General features: G+C 29.5%; 6 protein-coding genes across 21 annotated transcripts in view; 1 reads left to right on the top strand and 5 right to left on the bottom strand.

Moving 5' to 3' along the window:
- Positions 1-105: 105 nt before the first annotated feature.
- Positions 106-7286, bottom strand: Moca-cyp (nuclear cyclophilin protein Moca-cyp). 4 transcript variants are annotated; one of them, XM_076620571.1, is made up of 9 exons: positions 7101-7286; positions 3070-3373; positions 2904-2991; positions 2125-2154; positions 1899-2044; positions 1727-1820; positions 1385-1637; positions 1152-1247; positions 106-1088 (listed from the first exon to the last, which is right to left on the bottom strand). In XM_076620571.1, exons 1-9 carry the CDS (start codon positions 7137-7139, stop codon positions 381-383), a joined length of 1758 nt encoding a protein of 585 aa, XP_076476686.1. In that variant the 5' UTR covers positions 7140-7286; the 3' UTR covers positions 106-380. The 4 variants fall into 4 exon arrangements, with proteins under 4 accessions (XP_076476686.1, XP_033200385.1, XP_033200386.1 ...); XM_033344494.2 differs by lacking the exon at positions 7101-7286 and adding an exon at positions 4215-4349; XM_033344495.2 differs by lacking the exon at positions 7101-7286 and adding an exon at positions 3553-3888.
- Positions 4181-7917, top strand: LOC117162674 (motile sperm domain-containing protein 1). 8 transcript variants are annotated; one of them, XM_076620576.1, is made up of 9 exons: positions 4181-4320; positions 4401-4453; positions 4746-4763; positions 4995-5171; positions 5239-5402; positions 5502-5661; positions 5780-5890; positions 6210-6353; positions 7597-7917. In XM_076620576.1, the coding sequence occupies exons 4-9, from the start codon at positions 5027-5029 to the stop codon at positions 7674-7676; spliced, it is 804 nt and encodes a 267-aa protein (XP_076476691.1). In that variant the 5' UTR covers positions 4181-4320; positions 4401-4453; positions 4746-4763; positions 4995-5026; the 3' UTR covers positions 7677-7917. The 8 variants fall into 8 exon arrangements, with proteins under 8 accessions (XP_076476691.1, XP_076476692.1, XP_076476690.1 ...); XM_076620577.1 differs by lacking the exon at positions 4746-4763 and having other exon boundaries at positions 7597-7916; XM_076620573.1 differs by lacking the exon at positions 4181-4320 and having other exon boundaries at positions 4333-4453.
- Positions 7918-8839: 922 nt separating this feature from the next.
- On the bottom strand, positions 8840-10199 carry LOC117162676 (uncharacterized). Of its 2 annotated transcripts, none has more exons than XM_033344507.2 (4): positions 9878-10199; positions 9477-9675; positions 9213-9406; positions 8840-9094 (listed from the first exon to the last, which is right to left on the bottom strand). In XM_033344507.2, the coding sequence occupies exons 2-4, from the start codon at positions 9671-9673 to the stop codon at positions 8916-8918; spliced, it is 570 nt and encodes a 189-aa protein (XP_033200398.1). In that variant the 5' UTR covers positions 9674-9675; positions 9878-10199; the 3' UTR covers positions 8840-8915. The 2 variants fall into 2 exon arrangements, with proteins under 2 accessions (XP_033200398.1, XP_033200399.1); XM_033344508.2 differs by lacking the exon at positions 9878-10199 and adding an exon at positions 9767-9875.
- A 530-nt stretch (positions 10200-10729) lies between these two features.
- Positions 10730-17615, bottom strand: LOC117162700 (uncharacterized). Of its 3 annotated transcripts, XM_033344552.2 has the most exons (22): positions 17484-17615; positions 16821-16990; positions 15372-16748; positions 15094-15311; positions 14908-15021; positions 14685-14837; positions 14446-14612; positions 14282-14372; positions 14016-14198; positions 13796-13934; positions 13633-13726; positions 13348-13550; positions 13062-13260; positions 12740-12994; positions 12548-12667; positions 12326-12468; positions 12049-12235; positions 11892-11979; positions 11693-11821; positions 11451-11606; positions 11285-11374; positions 10730-11212 (listed from the first exon to the last, which is right to left on the bottom strand). In XM_033344552.2, exons 2-22 carry the CDS (start codon positions 16972-16974, stop codon positions 11033-11035), a joined length of 4440 nt encoding a protein of 1479 aa, XP_033200443.2. In that variant the 5' UTR covers positions 16975-16990; positions 17484-17615; the 3' UTR covers positions 10730-11032. The 3 variants fall into 3 exon arrangements, with proteins under 3 accessions (XP_033200443.2, XP_033200445.2, XP_076476566.1); XM_033344554.2 differs by lacking the exon at positions 16821-16990; XM_076620451.1 differs by lacking the exons at positions 10730-11212; positions 11285-11374; positions 11451-11606; positions 11693-11821; positions 11892-11979 and having other exon boundaries at positions 12085-12251.
- A 311-nt stretch (positions 17616-17926) lies between these two features.
- On the bottom strand, positions 17927-19887 carry RpL7 (ribosomal protein L7). Its single transcript, XM_033344566.2, has 6 exons — positions 19796-19887; positions 19229-19346; positions 18969-19144; positions 18644-18891; positions 18288-18385; positions 17927-18082 (listed from the first exon to the last, which is right to left on the bottom strand). Exons 1-6 carry the CDS (start codon positions 19804-19806, stop codon positions 17972-17974), a joined length of 762 nt encoding a protein of 253 aa, XP_033200457.1. The 5' UTR covers positions 19807-19887; the 3' UTR covers positions 17927-17971.
- Positions 19888-20416: 529 nt separating this feature from the next.
- Positions 20417-22027, bottom strand: part of hlk (hulk) — a 44505-nt gene continuing 42894 nt past the window's right edge. For all 3 annotated transcript variants that reach the window (XM_076620450.1, XM_033344549.2, XM_033344551.2), the window contains 2 exons: positions 21812-21994; positions 20417-21723 (listed from right to left, as the gene is read on the bottom strand). In XM_076620450.1, coding sequence (XP_076476565.1) covers positions 21536-21723; positions 21812-21994 — 371 coding nt within the window. In that variant the 3' untranslated portion in view covers positions 20417-21535. The remainder of the gene's footprint in view (positions 21724-21811; positions 21995-22027) is intronic.

Genomic DNA, 22027 nt, shown 5'->3' with positions numbered 1-22027 from the left:
TTTTAATTTACAATATGATGCTATATAAATAGAAGATATACTTGGTATTAAATATTTCAGCTTTATGTTCGTTTGAAAAACGTATAGAAGTAAAGAATCAAACAATTATAGCTTTCAACACATTGTATTCATCTTTGCAGAAGTACAAAAATTATACTAATTATTCTAATTATAAGAAAATTAAAATTTACATTTAAACACCATAACCAATATTATGATTTAATTATTACAAATTTAAATCAGTGTTTTCTATACATAAATTCATAGATCCTGTAAAGAAACAAATTCTAGCAGAAAATTTGAAAAGATAATTGAAATTCGCTTCATAAATTATATTTTTTTCTGTATTATGCAGACAAAGTAATAAGGAAATATTGAATTTAGTCTTTGGAGTGCTGACTACTAGAACTAGTTGAACGTGAGCGGCGTTTAAATTTTGGTTGAATGTTAGAGTCTGAGGTATTATCACTTTTTCTTCGATTTTTATCATAACGGGATGAATTCATATCCATATCGTAGTTAGAATTAGAATTGTTTGTTCTTCTATAATCATTGCGTCTATCGTAATATCTATAATTATCTCTGCCAGGCCTGTTAATCCTATATGAATCTCGTCTTCGAGGATAATAGTTTCTTCTATTTCTTCTGTCACGACTATTTCTACGGTCATAATCTCTATCTCGAGATCTCCGTCGATCTCGCGATCTGGACCGACCACTTCCACGCCTTTTGCTTCTATCACGCGATTCTCGCCGTGACGATCTATCACCATACGATCGATGTAAGTCGCGCTTAATTACCTTTTCATTTTTATGTTTCCCATCTACTTTATCTTTTGTGATAGCATCGTTAATATCTATACTAGCATTTACGTTATCTTGATCCTGGTCTGCGTTTTTACTGGCACTCTTTTTTTCATCTGTCTGATCATTTTCTTTATTTTCCAATTCTTCAGATATATGTGCTTCGACATCAAATTTGTCCACTACTTGGTTATCTTCATCAGGATTTTCAGTAAATTTTTTAATCCTATCGGCTTCGCGTTTCTTTAATTCCTCCTCTTTCTTTAAGCGTTCTTTCTCTAATTTCTGTAATATAAATTAGAATATACAAAAATATAATTATGATTTAATTAAATATACTACACATACCTGAAATTCATGTAACTTAATAGTACGATTTTGAGCTTGTTTCCAATGAGGTGGTGTGACACTTCTCGAACGGCTACGTGAAGGCGTATGATATCGCTAAAAATATATTTATTTATTCATTTACTTTACTTTAACTTTAGAAAGTTTTAAAAGCAAGAAGTGGTTTATCATAATGAAATTCATTCACAAAATTTATACATACCATATGTTGTATTTTGCATACAAATACTTACAAATATTCCTCTTCCTTTAAAAATGCGACCAGTTTTTCTATGTGATCGTACCCGGTCTCTCCCGTAGTGTTGCCTAAATTCTTTCTGATTTGCATTATTAGTAGGTCCTGCTCTATATAAAAATTTATTTGCTGGTACTTCCGGAATTTCATCAGGATCGATTTTTGTAACCGAAACAAGAGGATGAGGTTGTCCAAGGTCATCTTCATTTGAATCATGAATTTCACCATCCTCTGATTTTGCTCTTTTTTTACTGTAATATAAACAAGTAGTGCAGATATTTCTATAATAGATGCAATATCCTTAATATTAATTTAATTATAAGGCTTGAATGCACTTTACTTTTTCTTCGCTTTTTTCTTCTTCTTAGGTTTCTCTGCATATGAATCAGAATCAGAATCAGACGAACTGCTATCCTTTGTCTCACGTTTCTTTGCTGTAAACATAAATATAGTTAATTTTAACTATCTCATTAATTCTCTTAATATAACAATTTATAGCAACTGAAACATACTTTTATTTTTGACTTTCAATACAAGTTCTCCACAATTTACAACCTTCGCATCTTGTAACGGACGAGACATGCGGTCTACTGGAAGTCCCTCAATATGTGTAACAATTTCCTGGCCCGATACTACTTCTCCAAAAACCACATGGACACTAGAAATTTAACGTTTAAATATTGAAAGCAGTGTTTAAGAATCTTTTTAATAGTCAAAACATTATTTATTGTTACTTACTTGTCGAGGTGAGGCGCTGGTTGTGTTGTACTACAACAACAAAATATGATTAAGGGGATGAGAGATGAACAGAAAGAGCCAGCTTTCATTGGTCATTGTGTTGTAGTAGTGGTGTGCAGACCCTTCCCTCACGACTACACAGAAATATAGCTAAGTTATTCATTCCTTCAAAGATATTCTTACTTCTATACTTTTCAATATTCGCCGGAAAAATTAAGTGTTTCATATAATTTATTAAATACCAAACAACTTTACAATGACATGATTAACATCAAGAGGTGATAGAAGATAATCAAATTCTTTGCTAAAATTAACAAACCCAATTATCCTTTTATTTAATTATATCACCTGTTATTTAGTTGGGGTACATTTGAAAATATATTAGCATGGAAAAATGTTGAGATATGAAAATAAATGTATATTAAATTCCTATTACCTTTACCTTTGAGGTTGACAAAGTATACATCTGTCAGCAGAGAAACATAATTTTAAGCCAGTAGAAATATTAAAAAATAAAATTCATACACAAACAAAAATTCTCTTTGCAAGTATAAGTATTAACCTTTAAGCTGATCATCTTTGTTAATAGTACATGCAAAATAAATGTTTAGTAAAACAATATAGTGCATTAATATCTTATAACTTTTAAAGACACATATTACACCATCCTGCACTTTTTTTTTATTATAAATCTAATCAATTACTTTATGCTATTTAAGAAGTACATTTTTATATTATTTTACTAAAGTTTGTATACTTATTTTTTCATAAATACTCACATAAAAAATTGTGAACCATTTGTGTCTCTACCACGATTTGCCATAGATAATAAAAATGATTTATTATGTCTTATAACAAAATTTTCATCTGAAAAATATTATTATAAATAAATCATATTTATTTTTAATTATAATAGCTAAAATATATCTGTTTATGTAAATATACCTGCAAATGTTCCACCATAAATTGACTCTCCTCCAGTTCCATTACCTACTGAAAAATCACCACCTTGAATCATAAAATCTTTAACTACTCTATGAAAAACAATTCCTTTATAATGCAATTGTTTGCCAGTTGTTTTTCCAAGTCCTTTCTCTCCAGTACATAGGGCACGAAAATTTTCACATGTCATCGGACAAATGTCTGCAAAGAGTTCAAATACCACTCGACCCATTGGGAGACCGCCCACCTCTATATCAAAGAACACTCTGGGATTAACATTAACCATGATTTCTTCTTTTGTATACTCCTGAAAATGTAAAAGAAAATAAAATCCATGCTTGTTATAAATATCATCCAAAACATAATAAAAGTTATTAATTCATTGGAAGATTACAAATGTTTTTTTAGAAATGTGTTAATCAAATTTGGAAGTGATTCACAATAATATAATGTTTAAATATATTTATGGGAAAAATAGATTGTTACCGTGATGTTGAAAAATAAAAACACTGATGAAATTCAGAAACCGAAAGTTCCGGAAAAAGGTTAGAATCGCTTTGCGCAATTACTTCTGATACTTAGTACACTACCTATTTATTAAAATCTAAGTAGTATATCAATCATTTTTTTATACGTCAGCACAACGTTATTATAGTAATGCGATAATATCTTCATTCGATCAACGTAAGCACGGACGCAATTACTTATAAACCCGATCACCCGATGCCATATTGTTGAAATCATGGGAGCATTGTCAATATATTACGTACTCACGGTTACCAACAAAACGTACTAGTATTTTTTTCCCCTATATCAGCACACGATTGATTTATCGCCGAATTTTGTATAGGCAATGTGTTGTTATTAGGAAAGTTTTAATTTTAGGAAATCTACTGAAATCTGTCATGAAATCTATCTTCAGATAAAATTCTTTATTTTAAGTAAAATTTTAAGAAAACTGGGCGATAATAGGTCGTTTTTAATATTATCGTTAGTTTTCATCAGTTAAATTTCTAACGTTATTCAAAACATTTATAACCATTTCACGTATTAAAATCTTTAAGTATGTATTTGCATTTCCTTATTGCTAAATCGATTGATTGATTTGAATAGAAATGACGTATGAATGATAAAGTGATTTTTGATACCATTTAAATCTTTTAACAAGACTGATGAAATTAATCAACTGATTCGTAATGATAAGCTAGGGAAAGACGAGAAAATCACACAACCAGCTTGTTCACACGCACAATAGTAAGTGTTGGTGATGAAAATGAAAAGTGATGTATAACGAGTGACGAATACCATAATACTATGAATAATTGTTTCACTAGGAAGATCAACAGTGCAGTATTCAACCAAATGGACCTATAATGCTAACAAGCTTGTAAATATTGTACTTTACAGAAGTTGTTATACAACTAATTAAGTGTTTAACGCAACTCATTAAGTCATTTAAGTCATTTGTCAGAATAACTAAACATCTTTTTTAAACGAAGCACGATTGGACATTTACATAGTTATCAGTGTAGTTACTATAATAGAAATTATCAGTTTTTAAAAGTTTGTTTAAATACGCTCTAATATATATTTCTATTTTTATTCATTTTGAGCAATTGTTATTATTAATTCCGAAAATTTGGTGGTACATAAGTTTTTAATTTCAATAATCCACAAAGTACTTAATTTTTTTTTAGGTAAGTCATATTAAGCATTTAACTATAACTATCTATCTATTACAAATTTTCCAATATTGAAATATAACAAATCAAGCACACATTAAAAACAGTTTGTGCTACTAAATCAAATTAAAATATATAAAGTAAATGTTTAGAATGTTTTAAAATAATAAAGTTTGTATATATATTATAACATAAACTTAAGCAATAAATTTAGACATCTGTGTAATGACAAATATAATTCTATAGGTGCATGGACGACACAAAGTTAAACAAATATAATGCAGCCCCAATTAGTTACAACTCCACGAAAACTACCAGTGTTTGTATTTCCTCAAAATATCACTTTTTTTTTAGACGATCAGTCTACTCACAAACAAGTCTTAACTTTGTATAACCCATATGATTTTCCAATAAGATTTAAAGGTATATATTGTTATTATGTGAGCTAATAGTCAAGTAAAAGTTTCAACATAATTCGTTATAATTACAGTATTATGTACTGCACCAAATAAATATAAAGTTGTTGAGCCTGAAGGAACAATAAAAGCAAGATATTGTATTGATATTGTTGTCAGACATACAGCTCTTGTGTTTAGTAATTGTAATGTTGTTGACAAATTTAGAATACAAATGCAAGAACATCCAACTAAACAGGTAATTAAACATGTAATAAAATGATTATGTTTAAATATAAGAGTAAATATAATTCCATTAGCAAAATAGTATAATCTTATACTCTTTGGAAATTAATAGGCCATAGGACAAAGAGATGTTGAAGCTAAATTACTTCCTGGCACAACAGAAGCAGCTGGAAGATCTACACCAGATCCTGAAATGTTTCAACAGCTTCCCATAAATGAAACTAGACAGCAACAATCATATGCTCTTATAGCTCAAAATAGAGCCATTAATAGTAAGTCAAAAATATCTATAAATAGTTACTTATTATGCATTATTATAATGTACATCATTTTTTTATAAACAGCATGATACATTTTTTTGAATGGCAAAATTATTATTTACAATTACAGAATACACACTGAAACCACCAAGATCAAAACATGATTTATTTCGTGGAAATATTCAAAATAAGAACACAGAAATTTACTTATCTTCAGATATGAATTATGTTATGGATAAAGGTTAATAAGTTAGTATTTAAAATTAGTTTTTGGATTTAAATACTATTTAATACTAGCTGATTTAATACCAGCTTGATATTTAGTTATTTAGTTTGAGGTCATATAATACTCCATATTTTTAATGCCATTCAATTTTAATATATCTGATAAGAATAAATTTCTTTAGTATATCTATTTTAATTAAAAAATTCTTTTATATGCAAATTTGCATACTACTCCTAGTAAGCTATAAGTACAAAAATAAATGCTTTTAAAATAAAAAATTAGATATTTTAAATAAAAAATAAAGTATTTTAATAAGTATTTTAATAACTTTTAGGAGGGACAAATTATATAGCACTGATTGCTGGAATCATTTCCATAGTTGGATTGCTCTTACCTACAGAAGGAGAGCAGAATAATAGAGTGCCTGATTATCTTCATCTCTCCATAAACTTTAAGTTAATATTTTCATTTGTATTGGGTAAGTATTCATTATTTATGTTTTGGTTAAGAAAACATAAACAGTATTTTTTCATTTATTACAGGTATGGTTACAATTATTACTTTAAGGTTCTAATTTCTGTCTTTATATATACAAAAAAAGTTTTATATAATGATTAGAATCATGAAATAAAAGCACAATTAACGTTAGGTTTTCTTGGCATTGGGCCTCATTTCTTTTTACTGAATATACTTGATTCTAGTCTAAACACAACAAATCATGACGATATACTGTCGCTAACGCAAATATTTATTGACATATATAAAATCTTTTATTCTTTTAATGTATGTGATCTCGTGTAAAAATGTATAAATATCCTATGTAAAATGGGCTCCAAATTTTAAGTACTCTTAAATAAAAGTATTTGGCATATAGAATGATTGTTTATTGTTATAATTATAACATCATAATTATAACATAATCCAACTATATATAGTAAAAACGATAATTATAAAAATTTCACATATACATTTTGCAAATAAGATTATTTTTTTATTATCAACATGTATTTATTATTTACATAAGTTACAATGGGATACTTGTGAATCAAATGTGTTATCAAATAAGATGGCCATTTAAATTTTGTTGTTGTAAAATATTTTCCACCTAAATGTCATCTTTTCACAAGTATCTATGAGCTAAATATAGAAATACACAAAGAGTGCTGTTTTATAAACACATATTTTTTCATTGTGATTTTCTTTATAATAATAGAATATAATTTACCTGAAAGTCGACAAAGAACTCGAATCTCTGAGTTAGCATCACAAGACTTTAGAGCCGATGAACATTCTTCAAACTTTCATTATGAGTTTTGTATTCCATTGAGGCACTTGCTGGAAGATGTAAGACCCTCCTTAATGTATCTCTAATACGTGCTGTTGTCGCATAATCAGATGCAGTCTTATTCCATACACATATTATGTCTTCCTGTTAAAAATAAGAATACCTAATGACTCGCAATATACATATATATAGATTAATATTTTCAGGTAATAAAAATTACCATACCTGAAACCTAATAGATACAACAGCTCCACATATCTCTTCTCCAACCATAAATTGTTCTCCTAACATAGCTAATACAAGATTTTCCCAACATCTAGAAACTAAACCCTTTCTTAACCGTACTATCCATTTACCACCTTTCTGATTTGCCTCATCCTGAGAAAAGATCATTTGTTATAACAAAATTACTCAATAAGAATAAATTTTTATACAGTACAAGAGGCACTAAACACATACTTCCCACATTGGTTTTATGCCAACTTTGAAAAGATGAAAATCTGTAGATGTTGTTAACTCTGATGGCCGGACTAAATGACTGTAAAGACTCCAAAACTGCTCCACGCTTGCAAACCTACCAACCAATTTTAAATTTTGGTCGTAACTTTGTATACTTGATTGTTTACCAGGACTGCGTCGACTATACCATAACGCATATGCATATTGTAATTTATGCTCATTTGGACTAATTTCTATAGAAGGCTATAATAAATATGTGCTATTTAATTAGAGCATATCAATTGAATGAAAAGAATGTACAACGCTATTTACTTACTAGTAAATCTTTTTCAGTTTTTTTATTATCTTTTGATTGTGTTTCATCATTCCCATTGTCTTCATTAGTTTTTAACCTGCAAGTACTATTATAATTTACAACATGAGTTTCACAAATACTGTTATTAAATCATCTTTATAATATTTTATGTAATTTTTTATTCAGAAAACAATATGCTACAGACTTTATACATTTGTTTCTTATAAATTATAACATATGATTATTGATTCTATATAGTCGTATGCAGAAAAATGAATTCAATTATTATTTGGTAATTGATCAAAATGTCAAAAACAAATAATAAAAATAACAATCGAAAATTCAATAGACGTAGGTGTATTTAGATTCTGACAAATGTCAAGGTATATCACGTGTTTTGTTATTTTGAACTAGTTAGACAATACTGTGCGCAAGCTAGCAATTAACCCATTAAATGTATAAAAAAAAGCACGCTGAGGGCGTTAAACAAGAAAGTATATCAATGAATTTTGATTTCTATTTAAAACAGATCTAACCTCTAACTAGCCTAAACAAAAAGGCACGACAAATAAGAACGCTAGTTTCACTTACGCCTCAAATTTATTAGACATGTTTCACGCTGTAATATAAATCTATTGTTTAAAGGCTATGAATGATATATATTTCAATAAATACAAATAAAAATAGAAAGACTTTTCAATGTCTGTTTCCTTTTCACAGGTTCTCTCATGTGTATGTTTTCGATAAATTGTTGATCTCCCCCTCTATTTTCTTTTTTGTCACTTTGTTATCGGAGATTTTACATTTTGATGTTGGTCATACTAAATATATATATAAAGTAACAGCGCGATATATAAAATATTGTACAAAAATCATTATAAAAATTATTATTTTTATATAAAATATATTATAAGTACATTGTGAATTTAAAAGCAGCGTAAACTATATATTTTAACTTTTTTAAGATCAAAAAAGTAAATCTATGACAATATTAACTGTTTTTAATTTTTAGCCTCTGAGAATTTTAATTTCAATCTTTTCATAATTTCTTCTCGTTGATACATAACTTCTCTGTAACATAACGGTGAAAATGCAATTGGACATTCATATTGTACGGTTTCGATACACTTTGTATCCGTTGCACCATCTCGATCGAATCTGAATTGCGAGATCGACTCCACTGAAACGAAAATCAGAATTTAAGATTAAAATCATTTGAAAGTCTCATTTGGTGTCGGTACTGGTCTCTAATTTCATAAGGAACTTCTTTTTTTTCCCCGATAGAAACGATCACTCACAGCATCCAAATTTGGGGAAGAAACACGTTTGATGTTTCGAAGTAATCAAGTAACCATTATTATCTTCACGTATGGCGTAATGTCCATGCGCTATGTTTCGTATAATTGGTATATGACTCAAATGTTCAGTATATTCGACCGAATATTTCCAATGATCGTAATTGCCGCTTTCTGCGATAATATTAAAATCTTCTCTGTAAATATTAACAAAAGTTAAAAAGAAAAGAGAAAGAAAAAGACTGTGGTGAGAAACGTTTTACATACATTGTTGGATTTAATTTTTTCATATTACTAAAATCCGCAACGAATTCCCATACATGTATAGGATTTGAATTTTTTATTATTCCTTCGAACAGTACATGATGTTTTTTCTTATATACAAAGAGAACATAAAAGATAAAAAGTGTTAAAATAGTATACAGTACATTTCTGGTTTTCCACTTCATTGGATTGATACCCATTTCTAAAAGAATAATTTTGTAGCATGATAATAATTCTATGAAAAATCTTTTTACGTACAATATAGAAGTAAAACTATACTTGCTGACACATACAATTATCATACTCGTGCTGTTAATATAAACATCCGAAACGAATAAAGAATGTCTCATATTGTACATTACAACTTTTTTAAAAACTAGAAAAAGAAGGTATTCCTCACTTACTTGCACCAAATATTTAAAATGAAATAAAAACGGTTTCCTTTTTATTGAAAATGAAACAAAAGCAGTTTTCGAGTAAATTATAGTTTTTTATTACTATACGAATTGAATTTGTATGTATGTATTTGATATTGTGAACTTCCGCCAGCGAGATAAACTAAATATGTAATGATACTGCCTTCGTTTCAAATATCAAAGAAAGAATGTTGAAGTAGTTACTGCTTCACAATTCGCTACAAAATGTTCTATTTCCCTCCGCTACTTTAGCTTTGGCCACGACGTTTTCCGTCGTTTGATTGTATATACATGTGATCCCTACTACCTTCTCTAGTGGTTCTGTAGCCCCACCTCTTTATCAAACTAATGTGCATGCGTATATACACGACAATGGTATATAGGTATATACGAAACCTAACTGTACCAAATGATGTGATTAATGGCGCGAAATGGAGCATAATATATTTTAAAACTCGATAGAACATTTAACAAACATTTTAAGTATGTAATAATATTTTACAATGTTTTATCCACCTTTCTACATATTTTAAAAGTATTAAAACTTCTGCGGCTAGATTGAAAAATATCGATAGCCGAATTTCAAAAATTTGGAATGATGAATGCAGGTAAGTGTTTTAATTTTAAAGGATGATTCCTCGAGTTTTGACAGTTATTTAGTATGTAACAGATCATCTAAACTATTTTAGTTACTAAAATATTTTTCGTTACTAATATGCCAAAAGAGTAATATATTAATATTATATAAAATTATCACACACTTTAGAGTAAGCGTAAAAAAATAATATAAACTGAGGTCGCTTGTATTAATAACTATTCAAGGTTGTAAAAAATCCCGTTTATTAACATAATTTAATTAGAAGTTTCACATTTTAAATATTACAAATTACAAAACGTGCAGATATACATATTATACAAAACGCTTCTCAAGTGGACTAAGATAAATACATTCAATAAATTTTACATAGCTCTTTTAATATATACATAACAATGAATCTTGTTGAAGCATTGGCATGCTAATCTTTATAAAATTGGCCTATAAAATTGTAAAAAATAATTTGCTACACAATACAACGAGTAGGCGCATTCGCCATTAATTTCATAATACTTGATTTTATTATAAAAGACTGCTTTTTCTTTGCGTTAACAACAGTTTTCTGTTGTAATTTTTGCTTTATGAAGCATAGACTTTACATATTGGGGCAATAACATTTTTAGTTCACGCGGCACAGACATAGATCTGAAGTTTAGTAATCTTATTAAACCATTCTGGTAACCAGCTACCATCCACAGGTAACTCCATGCATTCGGATTCCAAGACATCTAGAATTTATTATTTAATTTCAGTATCGAATAAAAATATCAATTAAATGAAAACAGTTGTGATATACGTACTCGGTTTACAGACATGAATGGATATTCTTCAAGCGGAACTTCTGGTAGTTCCTCCTCATTCTGTTGTTCCTGCTCATCACGTTTAACGTCCTTTAAATATAATAGAATAAAATAGTAATTTGAAAACAATAAAAAATAAAATACATTACGCAGTGAGACTACTTACTTTCAATTTATCACAAAAAATAATACCGAATCGATCCTGGCACTCATCATAAGTTTCTGGCATGTAACAATAATCTTTCGAATTCTTTTTGTGCTTTTTATCATCTTTACTATCTTCTTTTCCTAAGAAGTCCACTATTTTAACAAATGAACTCACCTAGGAGAATTATTTATATTTAACTTTGTAAGAAATGGTTTAAATTATCAACAATATTTAAGCACGTTAAACACAAAAAGATATACCATTTTTTTCTTCGTTAAAGCTTTATCAATATCTCTATTATATATAAGTCCATGTGGGAAGATTGTTTGTATTTCTCCTGCTAGTGTGCCATGTGCAATGCTATTTGCATAGTCAGAAGTGGCTACAGCCTATAAAATTTTTAAATAAAGAAGGTTACTTTTTAATTATATCTAAAATATGCTTTCTAAAATTACTTACATATGTGGTAGAATTTGTTTGTAAAATAGGGTAGTATTTGTATTCATATTCTCTTAATGAAATCAAATAAGTATAAGTATGGTTGTACCTATAATAGAATAATATAATATTAAAAAATAGATTTCATCAATTGAAAATATTCTTTTATGGTCCTTACCCCAGTGCATCATCAAAAGTAACAACAGCACATGGCCAGTGTGTCATCCATGCACCATTTACTATAATAGACTTTTGCATACTAATTTGAGGACTATTTATGTCTTCTAAATTCCAAAATTTGTATGATCTATCTAAACTGCCAGAAGCTAGAAATCTTCCTTTATTATACGGAATTAACGCTAGCACTACAAAAATGATACTCTTGTTGAACTTGTTATTTTATTTTATATTACTTTGTAAAAAAGAAAGAAATATATATATATGTATATACTTACTACTCACAGCATTACCATGAGCATAAAAATGCTGAAATGCATTTATGAAATATGTGTTTTTCCTTTTTTGCATTGATAATGGTGATTTATATGTTAAATCCCATAAAGCTATATAGCCATTTGAAAATCCTGCAGCAATTGTACTGCAAAAACGAAAGAAATTGTATAAGTCAGTTATTATAAAATTAGGAAACGGATAAGAATATAGTGAAAGAATTGTACTTATGTCCGTGTTCTTTCGTCCATGATAACTTGGTACATTGCCAATTTTGATCATTGTTATCATATATTGAAATATTTACAACTAGTGTTATTACTGGATCAGTGGAATATATAGGCCAACTACAATAACATATATTCATAATAGCAACACACGCACAGGAATTTATCCATTTGGATGAATTTGTTATTTACCCATTGTCTGTAGTCTCCTTAAATTTAAGCTCTTCTGGAAAAGGTAAGGAATAAACATTTACATTTCCGTTCGAGCAAGCTGCTGCAAGCATACCCATTCGCTTAAGATTACTGGGTATTTTGTTTTCATTCTTATAATTATTTAAACTTTCATCTTGATAACATCCGGAAGGACACCATTCTAAACACCATATGGTACCACTGTTGTGTACAATAGCATATGACAAAGTAGGAGATTCTGTTTTACTATCAATCCTAAAAGAAAAGAAAAATTTACTTTGAAGAAATTTGATACTAGTATATTCTACTTTTTGTTACTAACTCGTGATTCAAAGGCCCGACATTCCAAATTTGTATCATATTAGGCTCAGAGTGTGATTTTCCTACTGTATATTCACTTGTCATTTTTGGATGAGTACTAATCGCGATATATTGACAAGGTTCCTTAGAATACATTGGTGATGGAATAGGTAACCAAGCTAATGACCATACTGGTCCACCAGTAAAAAATATTGGAGTGCCTGAAAAATTATTTTAAATTTAATATATCGAACATTGTGAAATAATCGTATGTAAGTAATTACTTGTTTTTATCACTAGGTAATTACCTTCATCTGAACCACCTTCAAATCGTTTCCATTGCTTCCATGTATGTTCTGTATTACACAGTGTTTTAGACACACTTTCTTTTTTTGTTCGCATGGAAATTTCTAGCTCTGGCAAATATTTAAGAATATCGGAATTGTTTAATAAAGTAAACTGATTTGGAAAATAGTCATTAAATAGACAAAGTTCGTAATTTGTTTGTTCGCTGTTAAAGAAAATAATATGGATTGTTACTTAAACATATTAAAGAATTATATATTTTAACTCTAAAAGATATAGATACTTACAATTCCATAGACCATTGCACACCGAGCATATACGGTTCTTTCCATTTGATTTTACGAAATTTTTCCTTGTACAAAAATTTCATTGTAGATGTTTCTAGAAATAAAAATCATGTGTGGAACTTAACAATTTAACTTCTTATTTTATAATAAAATTTATCCTTACTTTCATCTGAACTACAATCTTCTTCTTCAAAATCTGAATATTTATCAACTTCGTCTGTTATTGCATGCTTTTCTAGTACGTGCTTCTTTATATCTTCATCAGAGGTAGTTGAAAATTTACATTTTTTACATATATAACTCTGCAATAAAATTAAATATGTACTAAAGTTAGCATTTTAGATATGCCATAGAAATAAAATTAGTATTATTGTAATATATACCTCCTCAGGAGTGAAGTTACACATAGAAACATGTTCACACATATCTTCAAGAGAAGAACATGTATAAGTACAGCCTACTTGACGACAATTTATTGTTCCCCCTGAAGATAATGCTTTCTTCCACATGCCTTTCCACACAGATGGTATAGGTCTTTTATGTTCAGGCATTTTGATCAAACTTTTCTGTAATGTTAATTTTATATAGTTATTCATTTGATAAATTAGGTTTTTTTTTACAAAAAGATATTTTTAAAAAAGTAATATACCAGCAAAGAAGAGTCAGGCTTCATTTTCTTTTCAGGCGGTAAATTACTATCTTTGACAAGCTCAGTAAATTCAGAAATTTTTGAAATTGCTCTGTAATTATAATGCTATATGAATATTTTTATTTAATTTAAATTTTAATAAACTTCCAATTTATAAAACTTACTTTTCTGCAGCTTTACGTTTTGTTCTTTCATTAGTACCAGTATATAATTGCAATTCATTTATTTTACTTTGTGCTGTTTGCCTATGTACCCTTTCATGCATTTCCATAGAAGATGGCATCATAACAGCACCACAGATAGGGCAACTTACCATCAAAGCTTGCCTTTCCTGGTAAAAAAAATTATTGTATGTATAGTTACATTGCATTATGTTTCAAATTTTAATTGAAAAATTGCATACTTCTTCTGACTTTCCACAAAATTGCATATGAGATATAAAACCATTCGCACTACGCTTTACAGCGCCGCATTTTTCGCACGACAATTGACCCCTTCTTTTTTGAATAGCAGTCATTAATACTTTTCTCCATAGTTTAATATTATTTTCGAAGTCCTGAAAACAAAATTCTTTAATAAATAGGATAATAAGTTTACAAATTTATTTATATTAATCTTATATTTACAATAGGTTCATCGTCCTTTTTCCAACTCATATAATTATGCTTGCGCAGATTGTGTGAATCCCAATTGACTTTTAATACATCTATTTCACATTTGGCACAAGTCACAAAAGTTTCCTGAAATAGAAAAACATATATTTATGTAATTTGAGAATGACATATAGTTCCAATATTTTATATAAAACTTACTTCTGATGCATGAGTTACAGTACTATTTTCACCTGAGTCTTTTTCAATAGTAATTGGTCCCTTCGAATTTTCTATATACTCAGTATCTAATGCAGAATAAGATGATCCTCTACCTCTACCTCTACCTCTACCTCTGCCTCTACCTCTACCTCTACCTCTACCTCGTCCTCTTCCTCTTCCTCTTCCTCTTCCTCTACTTGTAGATGTATCTGGATTACCTGCAGATGTATCTTATGGTCTATCACTTTTTTTAATAGTAATTGAATTAAGAATGTTACCTTCAGTACTGCTATTATCATCTATACCATCGTTATTACTAAAATTATATGATTGTTCACTATGTCTGTTATTATGAACAAGCGTTTCTTCAGTAGAGATATCATTCATTTTTTGTAAAACCTCTAAGTTTTCTTGTGATTCCTTATTTGAAATGTCTGCAGTTTTTTGCACTGTAAGCAGAATTTTTCTAGGTCTTCCTCTTTTTCTTAGTACTGGTCTAACCATCAAAGTTTGATTGCTATTATTTTGACATATTGAATCTGTGTTTAAAGTTTCTTGATTTAATGAAGTATTTGATGTTATAAGTGATGAATTGATTCTATCTTCATTAACACTTGTATTTTTAACATTTAGATTTTCATCTCCTAATTTTCTAGATCCTTCATTTTCAAATTTAAGCACAGAGGTACTCATTGATTTCATTTGTACTTCATTATCATTCTTATGATTCAACCCCACACTTTCTAAATTTTTACATTCCAAATTTTTATTGTTTATTTCATTTTTATAATCCTCCTTCATTATTCCTTCACTATTTATAACATTAGAATAATTTCCAAAAGTGTTAGTGGAATTCAAAGGCAATGAACTTTTTGTCACAACTGGTGTAACAGAAGTAGAAGATTTATGCGAATCAAGTGTAATTATATTCCTTTCATCAGCTTCATTTTCAAGCTTTTGTTTTTTACATTTAATGTGATGAACAACATCAGTTGTTTCAGTTTTATTTGATAAAGTATTAGAAATTACTGCTTGTTTTGATTCTGTATTACAAGTACTCATTCTTCTTTTGTCTGAAATTTCTTTTTTATATACTGTAATATAATCATCATATTTAGTTTGTTTATAAACATGTTCAGGTTTATTAAGTAAATTTCCATCAATTTCATGTTTAGCTTTTGTCTCCTTATTCTCTTCTAAACTTTTATTTAAATATCTTTTACTAGTACTTTGTTCAGATTTTATGTCATCTCTCTGAGACTTTGGTACATCAGTTGAGGTAGTTTGATTATTTTCTAAGGTTTTAGCAGTACATTTTAGTTCTTGTGATTTTCTCTGATTTCTTGAAATATTTATGGAGTTACTTACTTCTATGCTACCCTTCTCTTCCCTTCTACTATTATTAAGATTCTGCATTTTCTTTATGTAATTTGATTTTGGTTCTAATTTTTCTTCATTTGTATTAATTTTAGGCACTTCTGTTGCATTTATTAAACTTTCGTTATCTGCATTATTTGCTGGATTATTTTTATTAATTTTTATGACAGTGATTGGTTTTATCACAGTGTTTGAGTTTGGATATCCAGTGGGTGTGGAAATCCCAAAATCTTTATGTTCTTCCTTTATAAGTTCTGATTCAGGCATTATGTTTCCATCTGCAACAGAACATTAAATTATAAATAAAAAGATACTTATTTTATTCTAAATTGTGGTAATGATTAACTTACTTTTTCCTATAGAATCACTGAGACAAATATTTTGTAATATATTAGGAAAAACCATTAACTTCCTTGTATTATCAGATATTGAATGAATAGATTTAGTAATAGCTGAATTCATATCATCAGATGAAGTGTCAGAATCCACAGTCTTTTTGCTCATTATTAATATGATCTAACTGAATATTAAAAATATAGAAAATATTGAAAAATATTATGTAATTTTAAATATTATACAGTATAGGACCAAAAGGGTATTAGATCAATAAATTTTTCTATATTCTTCTAGAACTCTATATTTAACATTCTATATATTTTTTTGTTATTATTTTAGAACATTTTACAATATGAAAAAAATGTCTATGATTTATTAACATAAAATTGATATGGGCAGGATTCGAACATAGAAAGTGCGACGGTGAAATACACTTTCTATAATCTATTCCGAAAACCCGTAAAAACTGTCATTTCCTCGAGACACACACGTGGGACAGACTTGTTAATTTCGTATGAAATGTTGATTATAATGATATAAAAATTTATTCTTTTATTATTAATCACACCCTTTTATTAATGTTAAGATAAGGTTAGGCGTTTAATACTATATGCGAGAAAGTTTGTCACTTAACTGTAACATTCAATGATTTTTCAATCTTTCTGTAACGCACTTACCAGTATTTATTAAAGAACTTTTTTTCTACATTGAAAATGATATTTTATTGGAAAATAAAATATTTTATCCAAAATCTCTGGAACAAGATTCGAACCAGTGCACTTCGCCTTGACACACCATTCTCACATTGTACTAAGATATGAGTATGGAGCCATCTCTCATAGAGCATCACAGATTATTCGATATATTTTAGCGCATGCGTTTGTTTTAACGTTCTCAAGAAGAAAACTTTCTGATTGTAGCAATAAATAATAACCACATTTATATATTTACACATTATGGAATCCTTTGTACTAACGCGTTATTTAAAATATAAAAATCATCAGATAAATAATTAATGGATAAGGAGTACATATATCTATAGTTGTGTTAGTACACAAATAAGTGTGTACACACAAATAAGTTTACAAGAAGGGGACAATAGGTAAAATATGACACGATATAACAGGTTTTATTTAAATTTTTATTTATCAAGATCTTTATAAATTTAAATCATTCTCCTGAGTAGTTCATTGATTTTGTCTTCGCGATTACCGAAATCGCCACCTTCAACGTAATGGTTAGTCTTTTTACGCCATCCACCACTAGGTGTGTTGAGCTAAAGGCAGGAAGGTTGACATTAATAATGTAACATAGACGATTATTAAATGAAATGTTTGAATTTGACTAAGGAACGCAAAATTACATGTGTTCCATAAAGAGAAACTCGTATTATTTTACGACATAGTAGGAGGTTAATAGAATAATGAATATTTCCACAACCATGCCTATGTCGACATTTGAGCAGTCAGAAATGTATATACCTTAAATGGCCACAAGAAATTGCTTGCAAACTTGAATTTTGGTCCAACCATGAATATTTCATGGATTAAATCTTCTATACAAATAATACTAGAGCGACCTGTAATAATTTATTTCGCATATTACTATCGCAGTATATATTGAAAAAAGGAATTGTTTAATGTAATTATAAAATGTATGAATCGTTGCAAACCTAAACGTAAAAAATACGAAAAGGTTTTTCAAAGATTCTATTACTTTTTGACAAGATGGAAGGGAGCAATAGAGTAAGAAATACAACTCCCATGGACTTGTCAAATGTAATGAATTAATTTTAACTAATTTTTTAATGACAACAATAAATTAGACTAATACTAACCAAGTTTCTTTTCAATAATTGAATTGCTTGTAATAGGAATACGTTGCCTGTTTATTTTAGCAAATCCCCTTTTATAGATCAATTCTCTAACTGATTTTAGATTTGGATAACCCCATGTGATATACGGTTCAATGATGCGAAGCATGTTAATTGTTGCCTTGTTCAGTTTCACAAATACGCCATTATTGATCTGTTTCAGGCGGAACAACTGAAGTACTTTACGTACTTTAGGAGAAACTTGATTCACACTAAAATAATATAAAATGATTACTGTGCTATACATATTTTTTAATCATAACTTCAGTGTGCTAGGAATTATATTTACCCCCGAATACGGATAACAAATGCCAGACGTGCTTCGTTAAAGATGTAATAGTTGCCATGAGTCTTAGCTTGTCTTGCCAATCTAATTTGGTCTCTTTCTACCATTCGGTATTCCTTCACATATTTTTCGGCATTCTTAAAGATTAGTTTCCTTTTCAGATATCGACTTGCGCGTTGCTTGAATTAAAAAATTTATTTAATCATTTCCACTAATTTAAGCATTCATTTAATAAAAAAATAAAGTACAGTTCCAAAAACTACCTTAATCGATATTTGAAGACGCGCAGCTCGTACTGCTTCACGAGTTTTCTTTCTTTTAAGGACTGATTCCGGCACTGCCGGCAGCTTTTTAGCTGCTGCGGGTTCAGATTCCTTCTTCCTATGTACAAAATTATTAACCAAAGTTAGAAATTACATATTTTGTTCACATAAATTTCAACAAGTCGCATGATATACAGAGCTTAGGATATAATAAGTTAGGTTAAGCTATAATATAGGTTATGCTATTAAGAAATATAACTATTATTATACTATTATTATAATTATAATAGATATTTAATTTGATGCAAGATAACAATTCATGTTTCATTAAAGAATTGATATAACTTTTAATATGTATGATGAAATATGAATTGTTTTATATTGATCAACGGTATGACTTGTCAGCTTCGAGTAATAATTTTTCATTCTTGTGCAAAAAAACAAAAACTATAATATAAATATAACAAAGAACTCCAAAAGAATGATTAATAATATATTTCGTAAATGTTAGGATGGTATTAATTATCGATGTTTTTAGATTTTATTATGAGTTTGAACAGCACTTACGTATCCGCCATCCTTCCACAATGTAAAGAAATTCTCGATCGTTGATCACTTCACAACTGTTGAAAAGTTAAGCTTGAAGTTGACTGCAATTCTTGCTACTTAATGCACAGGCGGGAAATTTGAAATTTGAATTTACCTTGAAAGCGCTTTGCTTTTCGTACTATTAACAGTAAATATGTTGTAATAATTGACATGAATGGCATAAATAATTATAGGGCAATTAATTTACGCAACGACACAATTAATGTGATCCCTGTTATATTTAAAAAATTCAATTTTTCTCAAAGATATATATATATATATGCCTTAATTACAGAAGTTTCTAATTCAAAGATATATTTAAAAAAATTAATTTCCGGAAATTAATTAATCTTAAAACTTTCTTAGATCAAAATCCATAAGTTGGAAACAGAAAAATATGTGACTTTAAGATCAAGGAGTTTCAAGATTAATAAGATGCAGATTTTCATGAACAGAAAAAAGAACAAGAGCACAAAAAAGAAGAAGAAAATAAAACATAAAGTAAAAGGAAAAGAGTCGTCGTATTCTTTTTTTATATAATGCGTCGTTCACACTATTATATTATGTACAATTGGCAGACAGAAGTAGCAGTTTAAGCAGTTTGTAATTGGTCCAAGGATTTGATCTTTATTCCTGATGATCGTGTTAACATTGTTTGCCTTTCCTTGACTATATGAGCATCGATAGGCAATATTCACCCGTCTCGTGTACATCTTTATCCTTTCGTTTTATTCAGAAGATATCGACGGCGATCCATCGTCAAAAAGACGTACGGATTATCGATGATCATCTTCGCGAACAATTAATTACACGTGGACCAAAGGTGATCACTCGAGACAAAGAACAAGACCACTGTCAATACTAATCGACGGTGACAGTTAACGTTACAAGAACACGTACGAAAAAAGAAAAAGAAAGAAATAAAAGAAACCACAGATTGCTTGTCGATCGAATTGGCTAGCAACATTCCATGAACATCAGCAAAATAACAGTGTACACATGTGTCGATCAGTTTTATTCACTCTAAAAACGCAGCAAAAAATCATCGAGTCAGCAAAAGTTAATACAAAGTGAAATGGAATACGATACAATATAATATCTCTATCGTTACAAAGCAATACAATAAAAGAATATCAAACAACGTTGTCGCCGTACGGTAATTTGCACGCGAACTAAGAGACATTATGGCAAACGTATACTTATAATGTATAACTGTATATAGCTTATACGCTAACATAATTGGTAATTCGCTTGGAATATTATAGTCGAGTAAACTCCCGCGAAACGTTGCCTCGTGTACGCTCGCAACACGTTCGCGCCTTCTTCAATTTGACAGAGGTCTAAAATCTCCTATAGAAAATCGATGGATTTGGTCCACGTTGAGCAAGCATACCACGCGCTCACGGAATTCACGGACAACTTGAACCCATTACGGTGCAAAGTATACGTTATTTATTTTATTTATTTATTTCTTTTAAATCGTTCGTTCATCGTCTAAGCAAAAAGAGAAGTACATAGACAGGTTTCATCGTCATCCCCCGTAGAATCGTCGAGCTTTGGTACGAGTCGTTCGTTCCGGACGAACGGCCGCTAATCAATCTTACGTAAAGCGAGTCGGATCAACAACAACAACAACGCACATTCGCGCAGCAGCAACAATTCATGAGTCTCAACTCTTTCGTTCCTTTCTTTCTTTTCCTATCACGTTCTTTTCTTTTATCACGCTTGTTTCGGATGCGGCGTGGGCGCCGCTGGTTCTGACCGGAAACAGGACAACAAGAAGCCGGTGTACATGGCAAACAGGACTGTGATCGCGATCAGCATATACATGTAGATGTTCAGTTCCGGTTGACGGTACCTGTTCTTGCGCAGCCAATCCAACACGTCTTGTTCCTTGTGTAGATCACCTGGTTAGGGGAGAATTGTTTAGAAAAGCTGTGATTGGAAATTGAAAATATTCATAGTTTCTTCTTGATATAGAAAAAAGAGTTTTACCTCGATAGATACTGGGGAATCTTTTGCGGAAATAAACGATGGCAGGAAGCTTGGTAACGCCCCATTTCCTGGCGTATCTTGGATCAGCCATTTTGACGAACGTGATGTCCAAATTGTCTGTTTCTCCGTCGATGTTCTCCAACTTCTCGTTCACTTCTTCGCTCTCTTTACTATTGTGTTCATCTAGAATAATTAATATGATTTTTTTATCTAGAA

This window comes from Bombus vancouverensis, chromosome 8, assembly GCF_051014615.1.
Source record: "Bombus vancouverensis nearcticus chromosome 8, iyBomVanc1_principal, whole genome shotgun sequence".
NCBI lineage: Eukaryota > Metazoa > Arthropoda > Insecta > Hymenoptera > Apidae > Bombus > Bombus vancouverensis.
This window is presented reverse-complemented; position numbering and strand designations above follow the sequence as displayed.

Coding starts and splice junctions, on each gene's coding strand:
- LOC117162674 (XM_076620576.1), top strand. CDS start 5,027: ATGCAGCCCCAATTAGTTACAACTCCACGAAAACTACCAGTGTTTGTA. Junction 5,172..5,238: donor TTTTCCAATAAGATTTAAAG/GTATATATTGTT, acceptor TTATAATTACAG/TATTATGTACTGCACCAAAT. Junction 5,662..5,779: donor TCAAAATAGAGCCATTAATA/GTAAGTCAAAAA, acceptor TTACAATTACAG/AATACACACTGAAACCACCA.
- Moca-cyp (XM_076620571.1), bottom strand. CDS start 7,139: ATGCTAACTCAGAGATTCGAGTTCTTTGTCGACTTTCAG. Junction 2,155..2,903: donor AATGGTTCACAATTTTTTAT/GTGAGTATTTAT, acceptor TTGTTGTTGTAG/TACAACACAACCAGCGCCTC. Junction 1,089..1,151: donor TTAAGTTACATGAATTTCAG/GTATGTGTAGTA, acceptor TTTATATTACAG/AAATTAGAGAAAGAACGCTT.
- LOC117162676 (XM_033344507.2), bottom strand. CDS start 9,673: ATGGGTATCAATCCAATGAAGTGGAAAACCAGAAATGTACTGTATACT. Junction 9,407..9,476: donor AAAAAATTAAATCCAACAAT/GTATGTAAAACG, acceptor TAATATTTACAG/AGAAGATTTTAATATTATCG. Junction 9,095..9,212: donor CTTCCCCAAATTTGGATGCT/GTGAGTGATCGT, acceptor TTTTCGTTTCAG/TGGAGTCGATCTCGCAATTC.
- LOC117162700 (XM_033344552.2), bottom strand. CDS start 16,974: ATGAGCAAAAAGACTGTGGATTCTGACACTTCATCTGATGATATGAAT. Junction 15,312..15,371: donor TGATAATAGCAGTACTGAAG/GTAACATTCTTA, acceptor ATACATCTGCAG/GTAATCCAGATACATCTACA. Junction 12,668..12,739: donor AAGGAGACTACAGACAATGG/GTAAATAACAAA, acceptor ATGTTATTGTAG/TTGGCCTATATATTCCACTG.
- RpL7 (XM_033344566.2), bottom strand. Junction 18,892..18,968: donor TTTGTTATCCGTATTCGGGG/GTAAATATAATT, acceptor ATATTATTTTAG/TGTGAATCAAGTTTCTCCTA. Junction 18,083..18,287: donor ATTTCTTGTGGCCATTTAAG/GTATATACATTT, acceptor TCCTGCCTTTAG/CTCAACACACCTAGTGGTGG.